At 45.1% G+C, this 15,643-nt stretch overlaps 1 protein-coding gene across 1 annotated transcript; it reads right to left on the bottom strand.

Moving 5' to 3' along the window:
• Positions 1–8,715: 8,715 nt before the first annotated feature.
• On the bottom strand, positions 8,716–15,643 carry LOC116583383 (histone H2B-like). Its single transcript, XM_032331480.1, has 3 exons — positions 15,235–15,643; positions 9,629–9,633; positions 8,716–8,925 (listed from the first exon to the last, which is right to left on the bottom strand). Exons 1-3 carry the CDS (start codon positions 15,641–15,643, stop codon positions 8,716–8,718), a joined length of 624 nt encoding a protein of 207 aa, XP_032187371.1.

Here is a 15,643-nt window from a genome sequence, read left to right as displayed (position 1 = left end):
TTGGATTGTTGTAATTTACCTCGCTTGTCTCACTGTTTGGCTCGCATGACACCTTTCGCAGGTTTCTACATTCAAATCAAAGGTTATTTAGAATTCTTTTTAAAAGTTCACAGAAAGCACATAGCGAGCATGATGAAATAGTGGGTTTTAGTGCAACCTGTAACAAATTCCAAAGGATTCAAGTCCCCCTAACCCCATTTCTGCCTGGGTTCTTTCTTCAAAGATATATAGGAAGCTAGAAATCAATTAAATGAAGAGTACTTGGATAAGCAACAACTACTTTGAAACTCAGCATGTACTTCTAGGAAAATGAAACAAAAAGAAAACAAAAGAAAAGAAAAGAAAGAAAGAAAGAAAGACAGGAAAAAAAAAGAAGAAGAAAAAGATGCCCATTCAGCAAGAAGAAAAAAAACGCAATGGGTATTGAAAGTGCATTACCATTAACCTAAACCCTCCTACTCATCAAATCAGTTGAGGTAGAGGAAAGAGTCCTCTTAGTTATCTTAATTGCAAAAGAGCCTCCTCTTATTTTGATGCAAAACAATAGGGACATGTCCCACTGTGACATAGGCATGTTTACACTTCAAGCACCCTGGTTCAAAGAAAGAGCTTCAACAGAAACCCACACCAGGACAGACAACCAACACCAACATCTTCCCCCTCAAACTCCAGGCTGTGCCCCATGTCACAGGAAGGCTGTTATTGCTTCAGCTCTGGTCACCCCACCACCCTTTGGGCCCTGGATCCCGTGCTGCCAGTTGCTCATTGGCTGCTGCTAGGGGAGGCTGGGGAGCACAGCCTCTCTCATTGGAGGACCCCATCATCCATGCACAATTGCTGTTCTGGAAGACTTTTGTGTCAAAAGGGAAAGATGATAGGCAACCAAGGCACAGACTCAGATACATGTGAATGAAGTAGAGTGGGCCTATCAGAAGGTCGGGAGCTTGAGTAGGGCATGAGTCTAGATAGTTTGAGTTTGCTGCACAGCGTTTGGGTCCACCTTTATGTATTTATTTGAATTTGGGTGATGGGATATGTTAAAGGAGTGTGAATGGGTTAAGTGTGATTGCTATAGCTGCTATTGCACTTTAATTGTTGCTACACCACACGTTTTGAAAAAAAAATCTCTGGATGATACTACTGTACACAGGTGGGAGAATGAGAATATGTGAGGTAAATAAACCTATTACGGAAGTAGTTTTGACCACAAAGATCCCTGTAGAGACTGACCTAGGCGAATACCTAATAGAAATGACCACTTAGGAAAGTGATAAAATGCAGTATGGTTAAGAAAAATCATAACAAACTGCACTAAAGACATATATGAAGTTGAGCTGATGATGTTTTATTTTTTGGTTAACCTTTCTATCACAATAAGAATTTTAAAAAATTGGCCGAATGGCACAGATCCAAACACTAGAGTGGATCGCACTTTGGAGAGCTATAGGTCTTTTATCACTAAGTGAGGGAGCTTGCAAAAGAGCCCTTGGCTTGCGGTGTGGTCAGGCACTCCTGGGGCAGCTTATTGGCGTCTGGTGTACCTGACAGCAGCGTCGGTGGCCTCAGACACGGCAAACTTGCCATCCTCCCTGGGTGGCAGCAGCAGGTGCTCGGCTATCTGGATCTCTCCGGAGGTGATGGTGGAATGCTTCCTGTGGTGGTATCAGGTGTTCCCCTTGGACCCAACGCCTTGTCCAACAGATGCATAATCCTGTCTTTAGTTCTATCCTGTTAACTTTTTTCTTCCAGTTGCCATAATCACTATAATTATATTATGCCATCAATGTATCATTTACCTCTATTTGCCAGTTCATTCTATTATCATTCCTTCTTACATCCCACATCATTTTCTATCTTCCTAAATTGCATTTGTTACCATTTCCTTTCATATGGTGTCAGTTGTTATAAATACTCTGAGTTGCCATTTTTCTTAAATGGCTTTCCTTCTGACTTAAAGTCTTAAGGTATCCAGAAGTGAGATGGGGTAAGGTCCATATGGAGGGCATTAGATAGGTATTTAATCTTCTGAAATCCTGAAAGCTGTCAATTAGGCACCTACTTCTTCTTGCATGAAATTCCTACAGAGGCAACAGTGAACAACGTTAACTCACGGCAGATATAGCTAGACAGGGTCCGTATCGCTTTGGGTGGCTTTGGTGCTTACCGGGGTGTATTGTCACACAGCCCAGGGAGTTTTGGTTAAGGAAAAATCATGTGCATGGTTACTGTGCTGATTGAAATAATTGGACGGGCATAGTGAATATTCTTTCCCTTTTAGGAACTCCGTGTTCTTTCCCACATGGGGCAATCTCAGACTTTGGAGAAAAACAGGTCTTTGGGGATCTCAGCTTCCCCATTCCTTGACAGCATCACCGAGTAGATGGTGGTTCACGGGCAAAACCAGACCTCTCCATTCCACTATGGGGGCTCGAGCCATAGTGTCAAGCAAGCAAACAAGTAGAGCTTCATTGAAAAGGCAACCCACCGAAGGGGAGAAAATATTAGCAAATCATGTATCTGATAAAGGGTTACTACCCAAAATAGATAATGAATTCCCAAAACTCAAAAGTGGAAAAAAAGAGAAATCAAACAACTTGACTGAAGACCGGGCAAAAGATCTGAATAGACGTTTTCCTGCAGAAGACCTACAGATGCCCAACAGGTACATGAAAAGCTCTTCCGGATCACTAAGCAGGGAAAGACAAATCAACACCACAAGGAGGTAAGACTTCACACCTGGCTATAATGAATGGCTGTAATCAAAATGACAAGGGATAATAAATGCTTGCGAGGATGGAGAGAAAAAGGAAGTCTCATGCACTGTTGCTAATGTAATGTATGAAACGTAAATTGGTACAACCACTTTGGAAAACAGCATGGATGGTTCCTCAAAAAATTGGAGGTACCCCACGATTCAACAATTCCACTTTGGGGTATTTATCTGCAGAAAGCGGGTACGATGAATGGGCACTACCATGTTCTTTGCAGCATTATTTACTATAGCCAAGAAATGGAAACATCCTAAGTATCCATTTCTGTCAGCAGGATATGGCCTGGTTTTACATGCTTTGAAGCCAGACCGACCTGGGTGCAAATCCCAGCTTTATTATTTACCAGTTGTGTGCCATCAGGGAAGTTCCCTGAGCCTGTGTTTCCTCATCTGTAAAAAGGGAATGATAGCAGTACCCACCTCATAGGGTTGTTGTGAGCATTAAGTGAGATGATGGAAGTAAAATGCTTAGCACAAGAGACACAATGAGCATAATGAGCACTCAGTAAATTTGGGGCCGCATCACTTCTTCCCACATGGCCCAGGACGTCAGCCCATTCGCCCAGCCCTGGCCTTCCTCTCCACAGTCTGCTTGATTTTCGTTAACCACGTACCTGTGAAGTGGTTATAGCAAGGGCTCTGTTGGCTGCTAAGCACCCTCACACACTCCTTTCTTCAGTGAGGTTTTAGCCTTGGCAGAAAAGCTGTACATGGCTTGCCTTTACACTCCTCGCCACACATGTTTTACTGACAACTGTGGTGGGTTGAGATCTCTCACATGTCTTTCAAGCACCGTCCAAGGCTATCCTGCCAACTCCGGCAGGCCCGTAAGCTGTTGCAACCTCACGCTCTTCAGCACATGTTTTAGTGGAGAGCCCACTCTGCTACTCTTCTCCTTTCTAAGGCAGCAGTGTGTTGCAGCAAAACTAAAACATTCTGAAAGAGTTAATCAGTGTTTTCGTCAGCTCTGCTGCGTATGACGAATGATTCCCTAGCACTGCCCCTCCACCTCCACCCACCAAACATCACTGGAACCCAAGTGCTGCTCTGACCACTGGGTTGTGAGCAGTCCGGGAACTCCACTCAATGTGCGTCTCTCTGAGTCCAGGAAGGAAACCAACATCCCCTGTGGTTTTGTAGGAAAGAGAGTTTGAACAGAACTTTGGAGGTGAAGGGTGGGCTGTGGGTTAAAATAATGTAATACCTCCCCAAATGTGCCTCTGCCAGCACACAAGCTGGGTTTAAGTGGTTCACATTTTTTTTTCACACTTACGCAGTTTAGTTAGTATGAATTTAAAATGTACAAATACCATGTCACCTGTGACGTCGCAGATTTATGGCTTAGGAAAATGTTTTTAAAATCTTGAAAATAAGTTCCTTAAAACAGCTGTATTCAATAAACAATTGGGTAGGTCATATGCACATATAGCAAAAAAGCACAGAACTGTTAGAGGAAGGACTTTACAAGCCATCAAAGTCGGTATAAGTTTAAGAGTCAGACAAACCTCATTCAAACCTGATCTACCGCTTACTCTCTGTGGGACTTTAGGAAAGAAACCTAATCCCTCTGAGCCTTAGGAGGAAATGGAGGAGAATAAGAGTACCAGCTTCACCGGATTGTTGTCAAGCTTAAGGGAGGAGCTTTACAGTGTAGTGGTGTGAGGGCCCAAAACCTAGAGCCAGGTGGTCTAGTTTCCAATCCCAGCTCTACTGCTTACTAGCTCATTGACACTGAGCAACTTACTTCATCTTTCTGTGCCTTAGTCTCCCCCATCTGGAACATGGGACTGTTAGGAGGGTTAATTGAGTTACTACGTTTGAAGTGTTTAGAAATAGTTCTAGTATATACTTAGCATTATGTGCTTCTTAGACTAAAATTACATGTATATAAACTCATGAGGATACCCAGTAAGTCCTCATGAAATGTTACCCATCAGTGGCGTGCTGTATTCCCAATGCCTGGAACAAACAACTCTACAGTCAAGAGTTTGATTAAGAAGCAGCATTGAATTGCCCGGGACCCATGGAGAATTGACAGAGCCGGGCACCTCTCTCTTGTGAAAATAAAAAACACAGGCCCCATGGAGGCTGGGCCTTCTTAAAGGCCTGCCAGGAGGGGTTGGAGAGGGGTCACGCTAGCTTCCTTTATCCTGTTAAAATAGGTGTGGGTCAGTGCAATTAAGAGAAAAGGACATTAAGTTTCAGAGAAATTAATCAAGCAGCCTGATGTCACGCAGCCTATAAAGGACAGAGCTCAGTAGAATGCTTTCTTGCTGGAGAGCTTACATCCCAAGTGGAGGAATAGAGAACTGGTCCACTGGGGTGATGAAGGGGGTATGTTATGGAAATTCTTGCGGTGGAGGTATGGTGATGATGATGGTACTATAACAGCCATAGCATTAACTGAGATTCAGCCACTATTACTGAGTACCTCTAGACATTGTCATATCTCTCCCAAACCTAAAAACAAAACACACACACACACACACACACACACACACACACACACAACTACTGTGATCCATAACACTCTCTTCCTACTCACAGACCAGTATCCCCTTTCCTTGAAAGAGTACCCTATTTCTATCTCCATTCCTCATCTACCACTCACTCTACCCACCGCAGTCTGGCTTAACTTTCCCAGCCCATCACTGCCTCTTCTGGGACTCTAGAACCTCTGCTCTCATCCATCTTCACATATTTATTCAGCAAATACTGAGTCCCTACCGGTGCCATACATGGTTCTCACTCCTGATATACGACAGCAAATGAGACAAGGTCTCTCTTCTCAGGAAGTTCCCATTCCTGGCGTGATTCAAAGATAATAAGTAAGGAAAAAAGGGAACAGGTTGTAAACAATATAATTCCATGGAGAATGAAATAAGTAAATATAATATGTATGTATATTACATTAATATGTAGATAATGATTACAATTTTTCTATTACAATAATGTGTTTATTATATATGTATACTTATACATATATATATATATTTATATACATGATGAGGGAGAGAGCAATATTTTAGATTAGGTGGTCAGGAACACCTCAATGCAGAAGTAACAAGCAAGGGAAAATAAAACCCCAAAATGACTGTATTAACCAGTTCTAATAAGAATTGAGCATGAAGGGCCACCTGGGTGGCTCAGTGAGTTAAAGCCTCTGCCTTTGGCTCAGGTCATGATCCCAGAGTCCTGGGATCGAGCCCCACTTCGGGCTCTCTGCTCCGCAGAAAGCCTGCTTCTGCCCCCGTTCCCCGGCCTGCCTCTCTGCCTACTTGTGTTCTCTGTCTGTCAAATAAATAAATAAATAAATAAATAAATAAATCAATCTTTAAAAAAAGAGAGAATTGAATATGAAGTTTGGCTAAACAGTTTGTAAAGTAATTTTTGTGTGAATTTTAAAATATGACAAGAATGTAACATACGAAAAAAATCCAAAAGCAAACAACTGTTGATATCAAGTGGAGCCTAATTCCAATACAGGACATATGGGCATAAATGAAAATTCTAGAGCATGCATATAATGAGAGGGAGAAGGGAAGGAACATCCTTGTAGGCTGACCTTGATTTAACATCAGTGGACTGCCAATAAAAAGGGGTACTTCAGTTGAGCATACTCTTATTCATAAACTCGAGGGATTTTGGAAAAGCAAAAATTGGATCTGCTGACTGAGTGCTCTCCAACGCACTTTAGTCCATGATGGAGAATATCACTAACAGCGGGGCACATGATGGTCATACCCTCAGAATAGATACTGTTATCAGGGTGGAACCTATTTGAGAACCTTCTAAAGGTAGGTAGAGCAGAAAGCTCCAGGCAGCACACACACTGACATTTTTAATCTTAGTCAGGGCATCTTGGAGCCCTTCTTGTGAGAAGATGCAAAATCACTCAATCAGGGACTGTGACAACAACTCCTTTTTAAGAGAGAGGAATGAGTTGGAGAATGAAGTAGGGTGATTAGCGCAAGGCTTGCATTTCCACAAGGTTAAGAAATAGATGTGAATGCTGATGAAACTGGGAGTCATGAAAGAGCTCAGATGAACTTGCAGCTTTCAGATCACTTCTGATTGGGGAAGGTAGGCCTAACCGACATCAGCAAACAAACCACACGATACGTATCTCCAGGCTACAAACTTTTTTGAAGTGCCTCCAGTGAAGGGGTTCCCTTCCACAAATTTAAGGGAATTTTAATATTGAAAAACAAATCTATAATTTACTTAAATAAACCAAGAGAAAATAGTGTTCTCACTGGCTGCTGAAGCTACTTGGAAAGGGCATCTTTGATATCTAATAAGTTACCTGAAATGGCTTAGAAAGCCAAAACTGTTATTCTGAGCACATGGATCTCAAACAAAATCTTAATACCATCTTTGCTGATGAAATGCTACTATCATTCATATTAGAGCCAGAACGTGACCAGAAAGCTTCTTATCAACATTACAGTCGAAAAGTGTTTGCGAATATGTGGAAATTAAATTATAAAAGATTTAAACACTACAAAAAGAGCCTATATAGGTTTAGTTGATCTGATTGCACTGCAAAAGAGTAAATATAGAGAACAGCTTTGTCTTGGAAAACATTACACCCTTAAAAATAAACAGGAACCCCCCCCCAAAAAAATTAATAAATAAAATAAACAGGAACCTTCGCAGACTCTAAGCAAATGCAAACTGAAGTCAAGCATGGCTTTTTTTTTTTTTCTTAAACTCACAGACACATTTGTAGTGTCTATTCCAGACATACAGTTGATACCAAGACTTTGATTGAGTGAATGAATGAGCCATATTTTCAATCTCTACATAGTAAGAATGGTGGGGGTGGGGGGGACGAGACTAAGAAGATGACTAATTTAAATGAGAGGTGGTAAGAAGTAACCTAATACAGTTTCCTTAAGCACCAGGAAAATTATTTCAATTGTATGGCTTTTCTCCCCATTTTCTTACGGGCCTTGGTGGAGAGTGCGGATCTCCTGCTTTCAAGCACTGATCTTGCACTTACAAGGTTTGTGACTCCGTGCCCTCTGGACCTGAGTTTCTTCTGTGATGAACTAGGTATAATAGCATTGTTGTAAACGCTGGATGAAATAGTACCTGTGAAAGTCCTCTGTAAACGAAAAACTAGTGTATAGGGCTAGGGTGATAGAATCACAGATATGACAGTACTGCTTTCTCTGCTATTGAAATAAAAGACCTGATAAACAAAATAAAACAAAACAAAAGAAAATAAACAAAAACTAAACAAAGGGGAACTGCCAAAGCTCTTATGTCAGTAATATCTGGCAATATTCACTGCACAAAACATTAAGACAGAAGTTTTCATAAATTTATTGCAGAATGCATTTGAAAACTGGAATAAGAACCCATAATGTCCTGTTAACAGCATAAATTTCAAATGCACATGAAAAATATTTTTCTCTATAAAGGCATCGAGGAGATTGACCTTGCCTCAGATATTTAAAAATCTCTTTAATAACCCACCTAAGAGAGGTCAGATGGATTCTTATATCAGCTTCTGCACTTTATCTGTTGCCATATCACCCATAAGGAACCTCTGGAAAATTCCCCACATGCTCATGAGGGAATGAGAAAGAAAAGGGTAACATCACTATAACAAAAATAACACCGGACCCCCCCACACTGAGGCAGCCCTGCAGAAATAACTAACAGAAATGAGTGTTTGGGAAACCCAAGAAATGCCGCATATTTAAGGAGAGCCCACAGCTGTCCAAGGAATAAAGTGCACTCCAATACAGATTAAAGTAGTGCTGATCCTGTTTTGGTCAAAGTAAAAATGCTGTAAATATCCACAGAATGCCGCATCAAGAACAAAAACTATAGAGTTTGTCCCACTTTTTAAAGCTACAGGTCTGTCCCGCCAAGTAAGGTGGCTCTGAAAAGAGCCTTTGATTTGCGAGGTGGTCAGGCGGTCCGGAGGCAGCTCACTGGCAGAAGGTGTACCTGAGGATGGCTTTGGTGGCCTCGGACGCGGCGTGCTTGCCAATCTCCCCGGGCAGCAGCAGGCGCACGGCTGTCTGGATCTCCCTGGACGTGATGGTGGAGCGCTGGGTGGAGCGGGCCAGGCGAGAGGCCTCGTCGGCGATGCGCTCGAAGATGTCCTTGACGAACGAATCCAAGACGCTCACGGCCTTCTTCGAGAGGCTCAGGCCCTCGTGAACCTGCTTCAGAACCCTGGGGAAGTAGGTGGCGAAACTGTTGTGGGAGCAGCAGTGGCGGCGGCGGCGGCGGCGGCGGCATTGGCCCCTTGGCGAATTCTGCTTCGGGCCCTTCGGGTCAGCTTCTGTGGGCTCCTCCCCTGTGCCCAGGCTTTTCTCCCGCGAATTCTCACAGCCAGGCTCCGCCATGTGGGGCTCGCCTTTCCCACGCTCCAGAAGGAAGGACAATGGTGGCTGCGGGGGAAGGAGGGGGGGTGCGCTGGCCCGTTTATAGTCGCTGCGCTTCCTGACGTCACGGGCAACCTCCATACCTGATTGGACCAAATGCAAGGCAGGAAAGCGGGGCTCTATGCCAGGCCGTGTCACCTGTGATTGCATACCCTTGAACGTGACATCACATCGGACAGTCAGAGAGGGAAATCCAGTGCCCTCTAAACTCCTTGGGACCTCGGTCAGAAAATCTTTCAAACATTCCACTTCGGTGTGCATTTTGTCTGCTGGTTTTCAACCTCAAGACAGTAACAGATCTTAGAAGACTCATGTTTTTATTGGAATACTTTATATTCCACGTCATTACCTTATTTCCGATAAGCAGTAAGTGGCATTGGATCAGGATGTGCTAGAAACCAGGATGCTCTGGAGACCCAGAGTCAACGTGTCCACCTGTACTCTGGACAACGTTCCCTGGGTACTTGAAAACAATGTGTATTCTGCTGCTTTCGGATGGAATATTCTGAACATATCTGCTAAACCCATCTGGTCCAGTGGGTCATTCAAAGCCATTGGCTCCTTGTTGATTTTCTGTTTAGACCACCTGTCCATTGATGTAACTCAGGCCTTAAGGTCCCCTACTACTATTGTGCTATTATCGATTAGTTCCTTTGTGCTTGTTATTCACTGTTTTTATGTATTTGGGTGCTCCCACGTTGGGTGCATAAATATTTATAATTCTTATAGCTTCTTCTTGGAGTATCCTCTTTATTACTATATAGTGTCCTTCTTCGTCTCTTGTTAGAGTCCTTTTTTTAAAAATTGTGTCATGTTAGTCACCATACAGCACACCATTGGATTTTGATGTAGCGTTCCTGATTCATTATTGCAATGTAACACCCAGTGCTCGTCACAACACGTGGCCTGCTTAATACCCATCACTGGGTACCCCCATCCCCATACCCTCCTCCCCTCCAAAACCCTCAGACTGTTTCCCGGAGTCTACAGTCTCTCATGGTTCGTGGCCCCCTCTGAATCCCCCCACCTTCTGTTTTCCCTTCCTTCCTCTAATGTCCTCCGTGCTATTCCTTATGTTCCACATATGACTGAAACCGTTAAGGTCCAGTTTGTCCGATACAACTATCGCTACTCTGGCTTTAGTTTGACCTCCACGCGCATGATAGGTGTTGCTCCATCCTCTCACTTTCTTTCCAACCGTTGGTGTCTTTAGGCCTAAAACGAGTCTCTTGTAGGCAGCATATAGATGGGTCTTTTTTTTTTTTTTGATCCATTCTGTCACCCTATGTCTTTTGATTGGAGCATTCAGTCCATTCACATTCAAAGTAATTATCGATAGATAATGTATTTATCACCATTTTATTAACTGTTCCGTGGTTGCTTCTGAAGATTTTCTCCGATCTTTTCTTGTCTTTCTCTCCTTCATGTTTTGCTGATTTTCTTTAATGACATATTTGGGTCCCGTTCTCCTTATTCTTTGCCTATTTATTAGTGGTTTTTGATTTGTGGGTGCCATTAAGTCTGTGTATAACCTCTTCTGCACAAAGCAGTGTATATTAAGTTGATGGTCACTTAAGATTGAACCCATTCTTGGCTCCTCTGCTCCTCATGTTTTGGTACATGTTGTTACATTTTAGTGTTTATTTATTTTTATTTTCATTTTTCGTAGTGAGGGAGAGAGTGGGGAGGGGAAGAGGGAGGAGGAGCGAGAGAGTCTGAAGTGGGTTCCACGCTGGCCATGGAGCCCAATGTGGGGCTGCATCCCAAAATGCCAAATCATGACCTGAGCCGAAGTCAAGAGTCAGACACTCAACCGACTGAGCCACCCAGGCGCCCCCATGTTGTTACATTTTAAATCCTTGCATTTTGTGAATTCCTTGACTGGCTTTTTACCAGAATAGTCAATTTTTAGTGCTTTTGTGGGTTTTTTTTTCCCTACCTTGATACTGTCACTTTGGGTCTCTCGACTTTCCACACAGAGTCCCCTTTACTACTTCCTGCAGGGCCGGTTTAGTGGTCACAAACTCCTTTAGTTTTCGTTGGTCTGGAAACTCTCTATCTCTCCTTCAATTCTGAATGGCAGCCTTGCTGGAGAGAGTCTTCCTGGCAGCAGATTCTTGCCTTTCAGCTCTCTGCATGTATCATACCACTGACCTCTGGCTTGCAAAATTTCTCTTGGAAAGTCTCCCGCTAGCCTTACGGGCTTTGGCATTCCCTTGTAAATTACTGTCTTCTTTTGTCTTTCTGCTTTTCAAATTTTCCTTTTCGCCCTATTTCGCTGATTTAATTCGAGTATTGTGGACTGTTGATTTTTGTGGCAGTTCTCTGTGCCACCTGGATCTGGATGTTTGTTTCCGTCCCCAGTTTAGGGAAGTTTTCAGCTATTATTTCTCCAAATAAGCTTTCTGCCTCCTTTTCTCTCTTCTTCTTCTTCTTCTGGGACTCCTAAAATGTGAATGTTATTACATCTGATGGACTCACTGGGTTCCCTAAGTCTATTCTCGTTTTGGGTAATCCTTTTTTTTTTTTAATCTCTATTGTTCGGCTTGATTCCTTTCCATTACTCTGTCTTCTAGATCACCAATTCATTCCTCTGCTTCTTCCATCCTGCTGTTCATTCCGTGAAACGTGTTTCTCATTTTGTTTACGGAGTCCTTTATCTCCGTTATGTTACCCCTTATCTCTGTGTTAAGGGTCTCACTCGTGTCTTCCACTCTTTTCTTAAGTTCAGTGAGTATCGTCACCGATCATTGCTTTAAATTCTCTTGCAGAGATGTTACTTGCATCTCTTTTGCTTAGATCTCTGGCCGTGGCCTGGTCCCGTTCTTTTGTGTGGGATAAAGTTCTCTGTCTCCTCATTTTGTCTGCTTCTGTGTGTCTGTTCCTGCATGTTACGGAAGCCAGCTACGTCTTCTGCTCTTGAAAGTCGTGACTTTGTGAAGAGGTCGTCCCAGAGTGCCCTGCAGTGCTGTGTCCCCTGTTGGTCAGGACTTGTCGCTTCAGGAGAGTATCCTATGTGTGTCGCTTGTGCCCTGCTCTTGTGTCTGAGTCGGTTTCCTTTCAAGGCAGTCATGTGCACTGACTCTCTGCCTGTTGTGGGCTGTGCTTGTTCTCTGTGGTGTTACCGGGACCCAGGGAGGCCAGCTCTGGGGACGGGGTGGGAGGGGCGCGCCCACCAGGGAACTTGGGAGCAAAATTTGCGTGGGGCCACTGGTCCTCTGCCGGATTCCCCCAAGTGCTGTGGTGGCTGGGCCTGTGTGTGGGGTTGGCCAGGGGCATGAAGCTGGATGTGGCTAGAGGCAGTGGCTGGGTACAGCTGGGCCCCACCCACAACAGTGGCTGTGGGTGCACGGCTGGGAGAGGCACCGCTGCTGGGCACGGTTCAGTGGCTGGGCAGGGAGGCAGCTGCACACCCGGTGGCTGGGTGGGGCATGCACAGCTATAACTAATTGTGCCTTGAAACCCCCGCCCCCAGGGCTGAGGCCAACAGGCTTGGAGTGGACAAGTCCTCAGGAGAACTGGGGGGCATGGCACACTGCTAGCGGGTTAGGTAGCAAGAGCCTGTGCAGTGCACAGAAGGCCTTATGTTTATGCTGCGGGGCACGGGAGGAAAATGGCACCTGCAGCTCCTTCCTGCTCAGAGAAGTCCCCCACCACGCTCCAAAATCAGTATGAACAGTTCTGTCTCCCGTTTGCCCCGGGCATCGTGTAAACTGCCATTTTTATGTTGCTTCTCCACACGGGCTGCTCTCTCTTTAAGGGTGGCGACCCAGCTGTCACTCTCCCTCCTGGCTTGCTCAGCTTGCTGAGACAGCTGACTTTCAGAGCTCCAGGCTCCGACACCCACTGGTTATACAAACTCATGGTATTCAGACCCTCTAGTTCCCACAGCCGAACGGTATGGGTATTAGTCTCCTCCGTGTGAGTTCCCTGGTGCGAGCGCCCATTTCTCTGCCCTCCCCACTTGTTCCTGCAGGCAGCCTCTCTCCACATTTCTGACCTTCCGAAGCTTTCAGATGCAGCTTCCTCCCTATATTTAGCTGTGGGGTTCGTTCTTCCAGTCGTTGGGCTGCTCTCTGGTTTATTGACTTGTTGTGGGTGATAACTAATTGTAAACGTGGGACAGGGTGAGCTCAGTCTCCTCCTACTCTGCCATCTTCCCAAGCTCCTCTGGATTCCCATTCTTAAAACGACTTTTTAAGTAAGACGATATGTATGAGACCAATGTGCATGAATAACTTTGAAAAACCTCTGTAAGTCATGTGGACAGAAAGGGCATTTTGAACCGGCAGCAATTAGCATGACGGAAATTAAGAGACTTTGTGAAACAGAATGTAATTTTTCTAAATGGTCCATAGGCCTTTCTCTGAAAAAGCATATGGCTCTGAAAAGAGCCTGTGGCTTCAAAAATTTAGTTCCCCATGTAAATGGCAATTTCTAGGGACCACCCACAGGGATTTACTGGCCCTTCATTTTATGGTAGCTTTCCTTGAGTATTTATGCAGCAGGCCCTCCATCCCTTTTCATATCCCTTTGGATTTATCTCTCTTCTGATGGACTCAAGAAAAGGTTGGAGTGCTGTCCATTACCTAGCGTTTGTCTCACCCTTTGGCTCAGAGTGACACCTTTCACAGGCTTCTACATTCAAGTCACAGGTTATTTCGAATTTATTTTAAATGTCCACATGGGATACATAGCAGACTTGAGGAAATAGTGGGTTTTAGTGCAACTCATAACAAATTTCAAAGCACCGAACCCCCCCCCAACACCCCCACCCCGCCAGTGTGTTCTCTCTTCACAGATGTATAGGAAGCTAGAACTCAGTTAAATGCAAAGCACTCGGATAGTCACCAACTACCTTGAAATTCAGCATGTACCTATAGGAAAAGGAAACAAGAAAGGAAGGAAGAAAGAAGAAGGCAGGCAGGAAGGGAGGAAGAAAAGGAAAGGAAAAAGAAAAAGAAAAAAGCAAACCCAAGCCTAGCCCACGTACCAAGAAGAAAAAACACAATGGGTATTAAAGGGCATTACCATTATCTTAAGTCCCCCTACCCATCCAATCACCTGACGTAGAGGAAGGAGTCCTCTTAGTGCTCTTAATCGCCAAACAGCCTCCTCTTATTTTGATGCAAAGCAATAGGGACATGTCCCACTGTGACATGGGCATGTTTGCCCTTCAACCACCCCAGTTCAAAGCAAGAGCTTCAGCAGAAGTCCACAGGCAGACAGACACCACCACCATCTTCCCCCTCAATCTCTAGGCGGTGCCCCGTGTCACAGGAAGGCTGTTATTGGTTCAGCTATGGTCACCCCACCACCCTTTGGGCCAATGGTCGTGGATCCTGTGCCACCAGATGCTTCTTGGCTGCTTCTAGCGGAGGCTGGTAGCACAGCGGCTCTCATTGGAGAACCCCGTCATCCATGCTTAATTGCAGTTCAGGAAGACTTTTGTGTCAAAAGGGAAAGATGACAGAAGCAGGTTAAATTCAAAAGAAGTAAAGTAGGCCTATCAGAAGGTCGGGAGCTTGAGTAGGGCATGAGTCTAGATTGAGTTTTCTGCACAGTGTTTGGGTCCTCTTTTATGTAAGTAACTGAATTAGGTTGAGGGGCTATGTTGAGCGAGTGTGAATGGGGTAAGTGTGAGTTCTGTATCTGCTACAGCCCTTCGCTTGTTGCTATATCAAAAAATCTCGAGAGGACACTACTCTAGGCAAGTAGGAGAAGGAGAAGACAAAAGGCAAGTAAAATTACTGTGGACCCAGCTGTGACAGTAAAGAGTCCTGAAGGGGCTGACCTGAAGGAACGGGCCGTTCAGGAAAGTGACGAAATGTGATAGGGTCAAGGAAAATCATAACAGACCGCACCACACACACATATATTAAAGTGGACTTGCTCACGGTTAAAAGGGCTTTAAGAATGGGCAGAATGGCCCAGGCCGAAACGCCAGAGTAGGTGGCACTCTGGAGAGTTACAGGTCTTTCTGGGCCAAGTGAGGTGGCTCTGAAAAGAGCCTTTGGTTTGCGAGGTGGTCAGGCGGTCCAGGGGCAGCTCATTCGCGTCTGTTGAACCTGATGACAGCCTTGGTGGCCTCGGACGCGGCGTGCTTGCCAATCTCCCCGGGCAGCAGCAGGCGCACGGCTGTCTGGATCTCCCCCGAGGTGATGGTGGAGCGCTGGGTGGAGCGGGCCAGGCGAGACGCCTCGTCGACGATGCGCTCGAACATGTCCTTGACGAACGAATCCATGACGCTCACGGCCTGCTGCGAGAGGCTCAGGCCCTCGTGAACTTGCTTCAGAACCCTGGGGAAGTAGGTGGCAAAGCTGTCGGGGCAGCGGCCACCACGGCGGCCACGGCGGCGCCCGCGGCGCCTTGGCTGCTCCTGCTTTGGACTCTTCGGGTCCGCTGCCATGGGCTCCTCGGTGCCCAGGCTCTCCTCAGAAGAGGTCTCACAGCCAGGTTCAGCCAT

This window comes from Mustela erminea, chromosome X (genome assembly GCF_009829155.1).
Source record: "Mustela erminea isolate mMusErm1 chromosome X, mMusErm1.Pri, whole genome shotgun sequence".
NCBI classification, from domain to species: Eukaryota; Metazoa; Chordata; class Mammalia; order Carnivora; family Mustelidae; genus Mustela; species Mustela erminea.
Note: the sequence above shows the minus strand (reverse complement) of the source record. Positions and strands in the feature narration are given on the sequence as shown.

What these genes read in the sequence shown, in the direction of transcription:
- LOC116583383 (XM_032331480.1), bottom strand. Translation starts at nt 15,643, where the DNA reads ATGGCTGAACCTGGCTGTGAGACCTCTTCTGAGGAGAGCCTGGGCACC.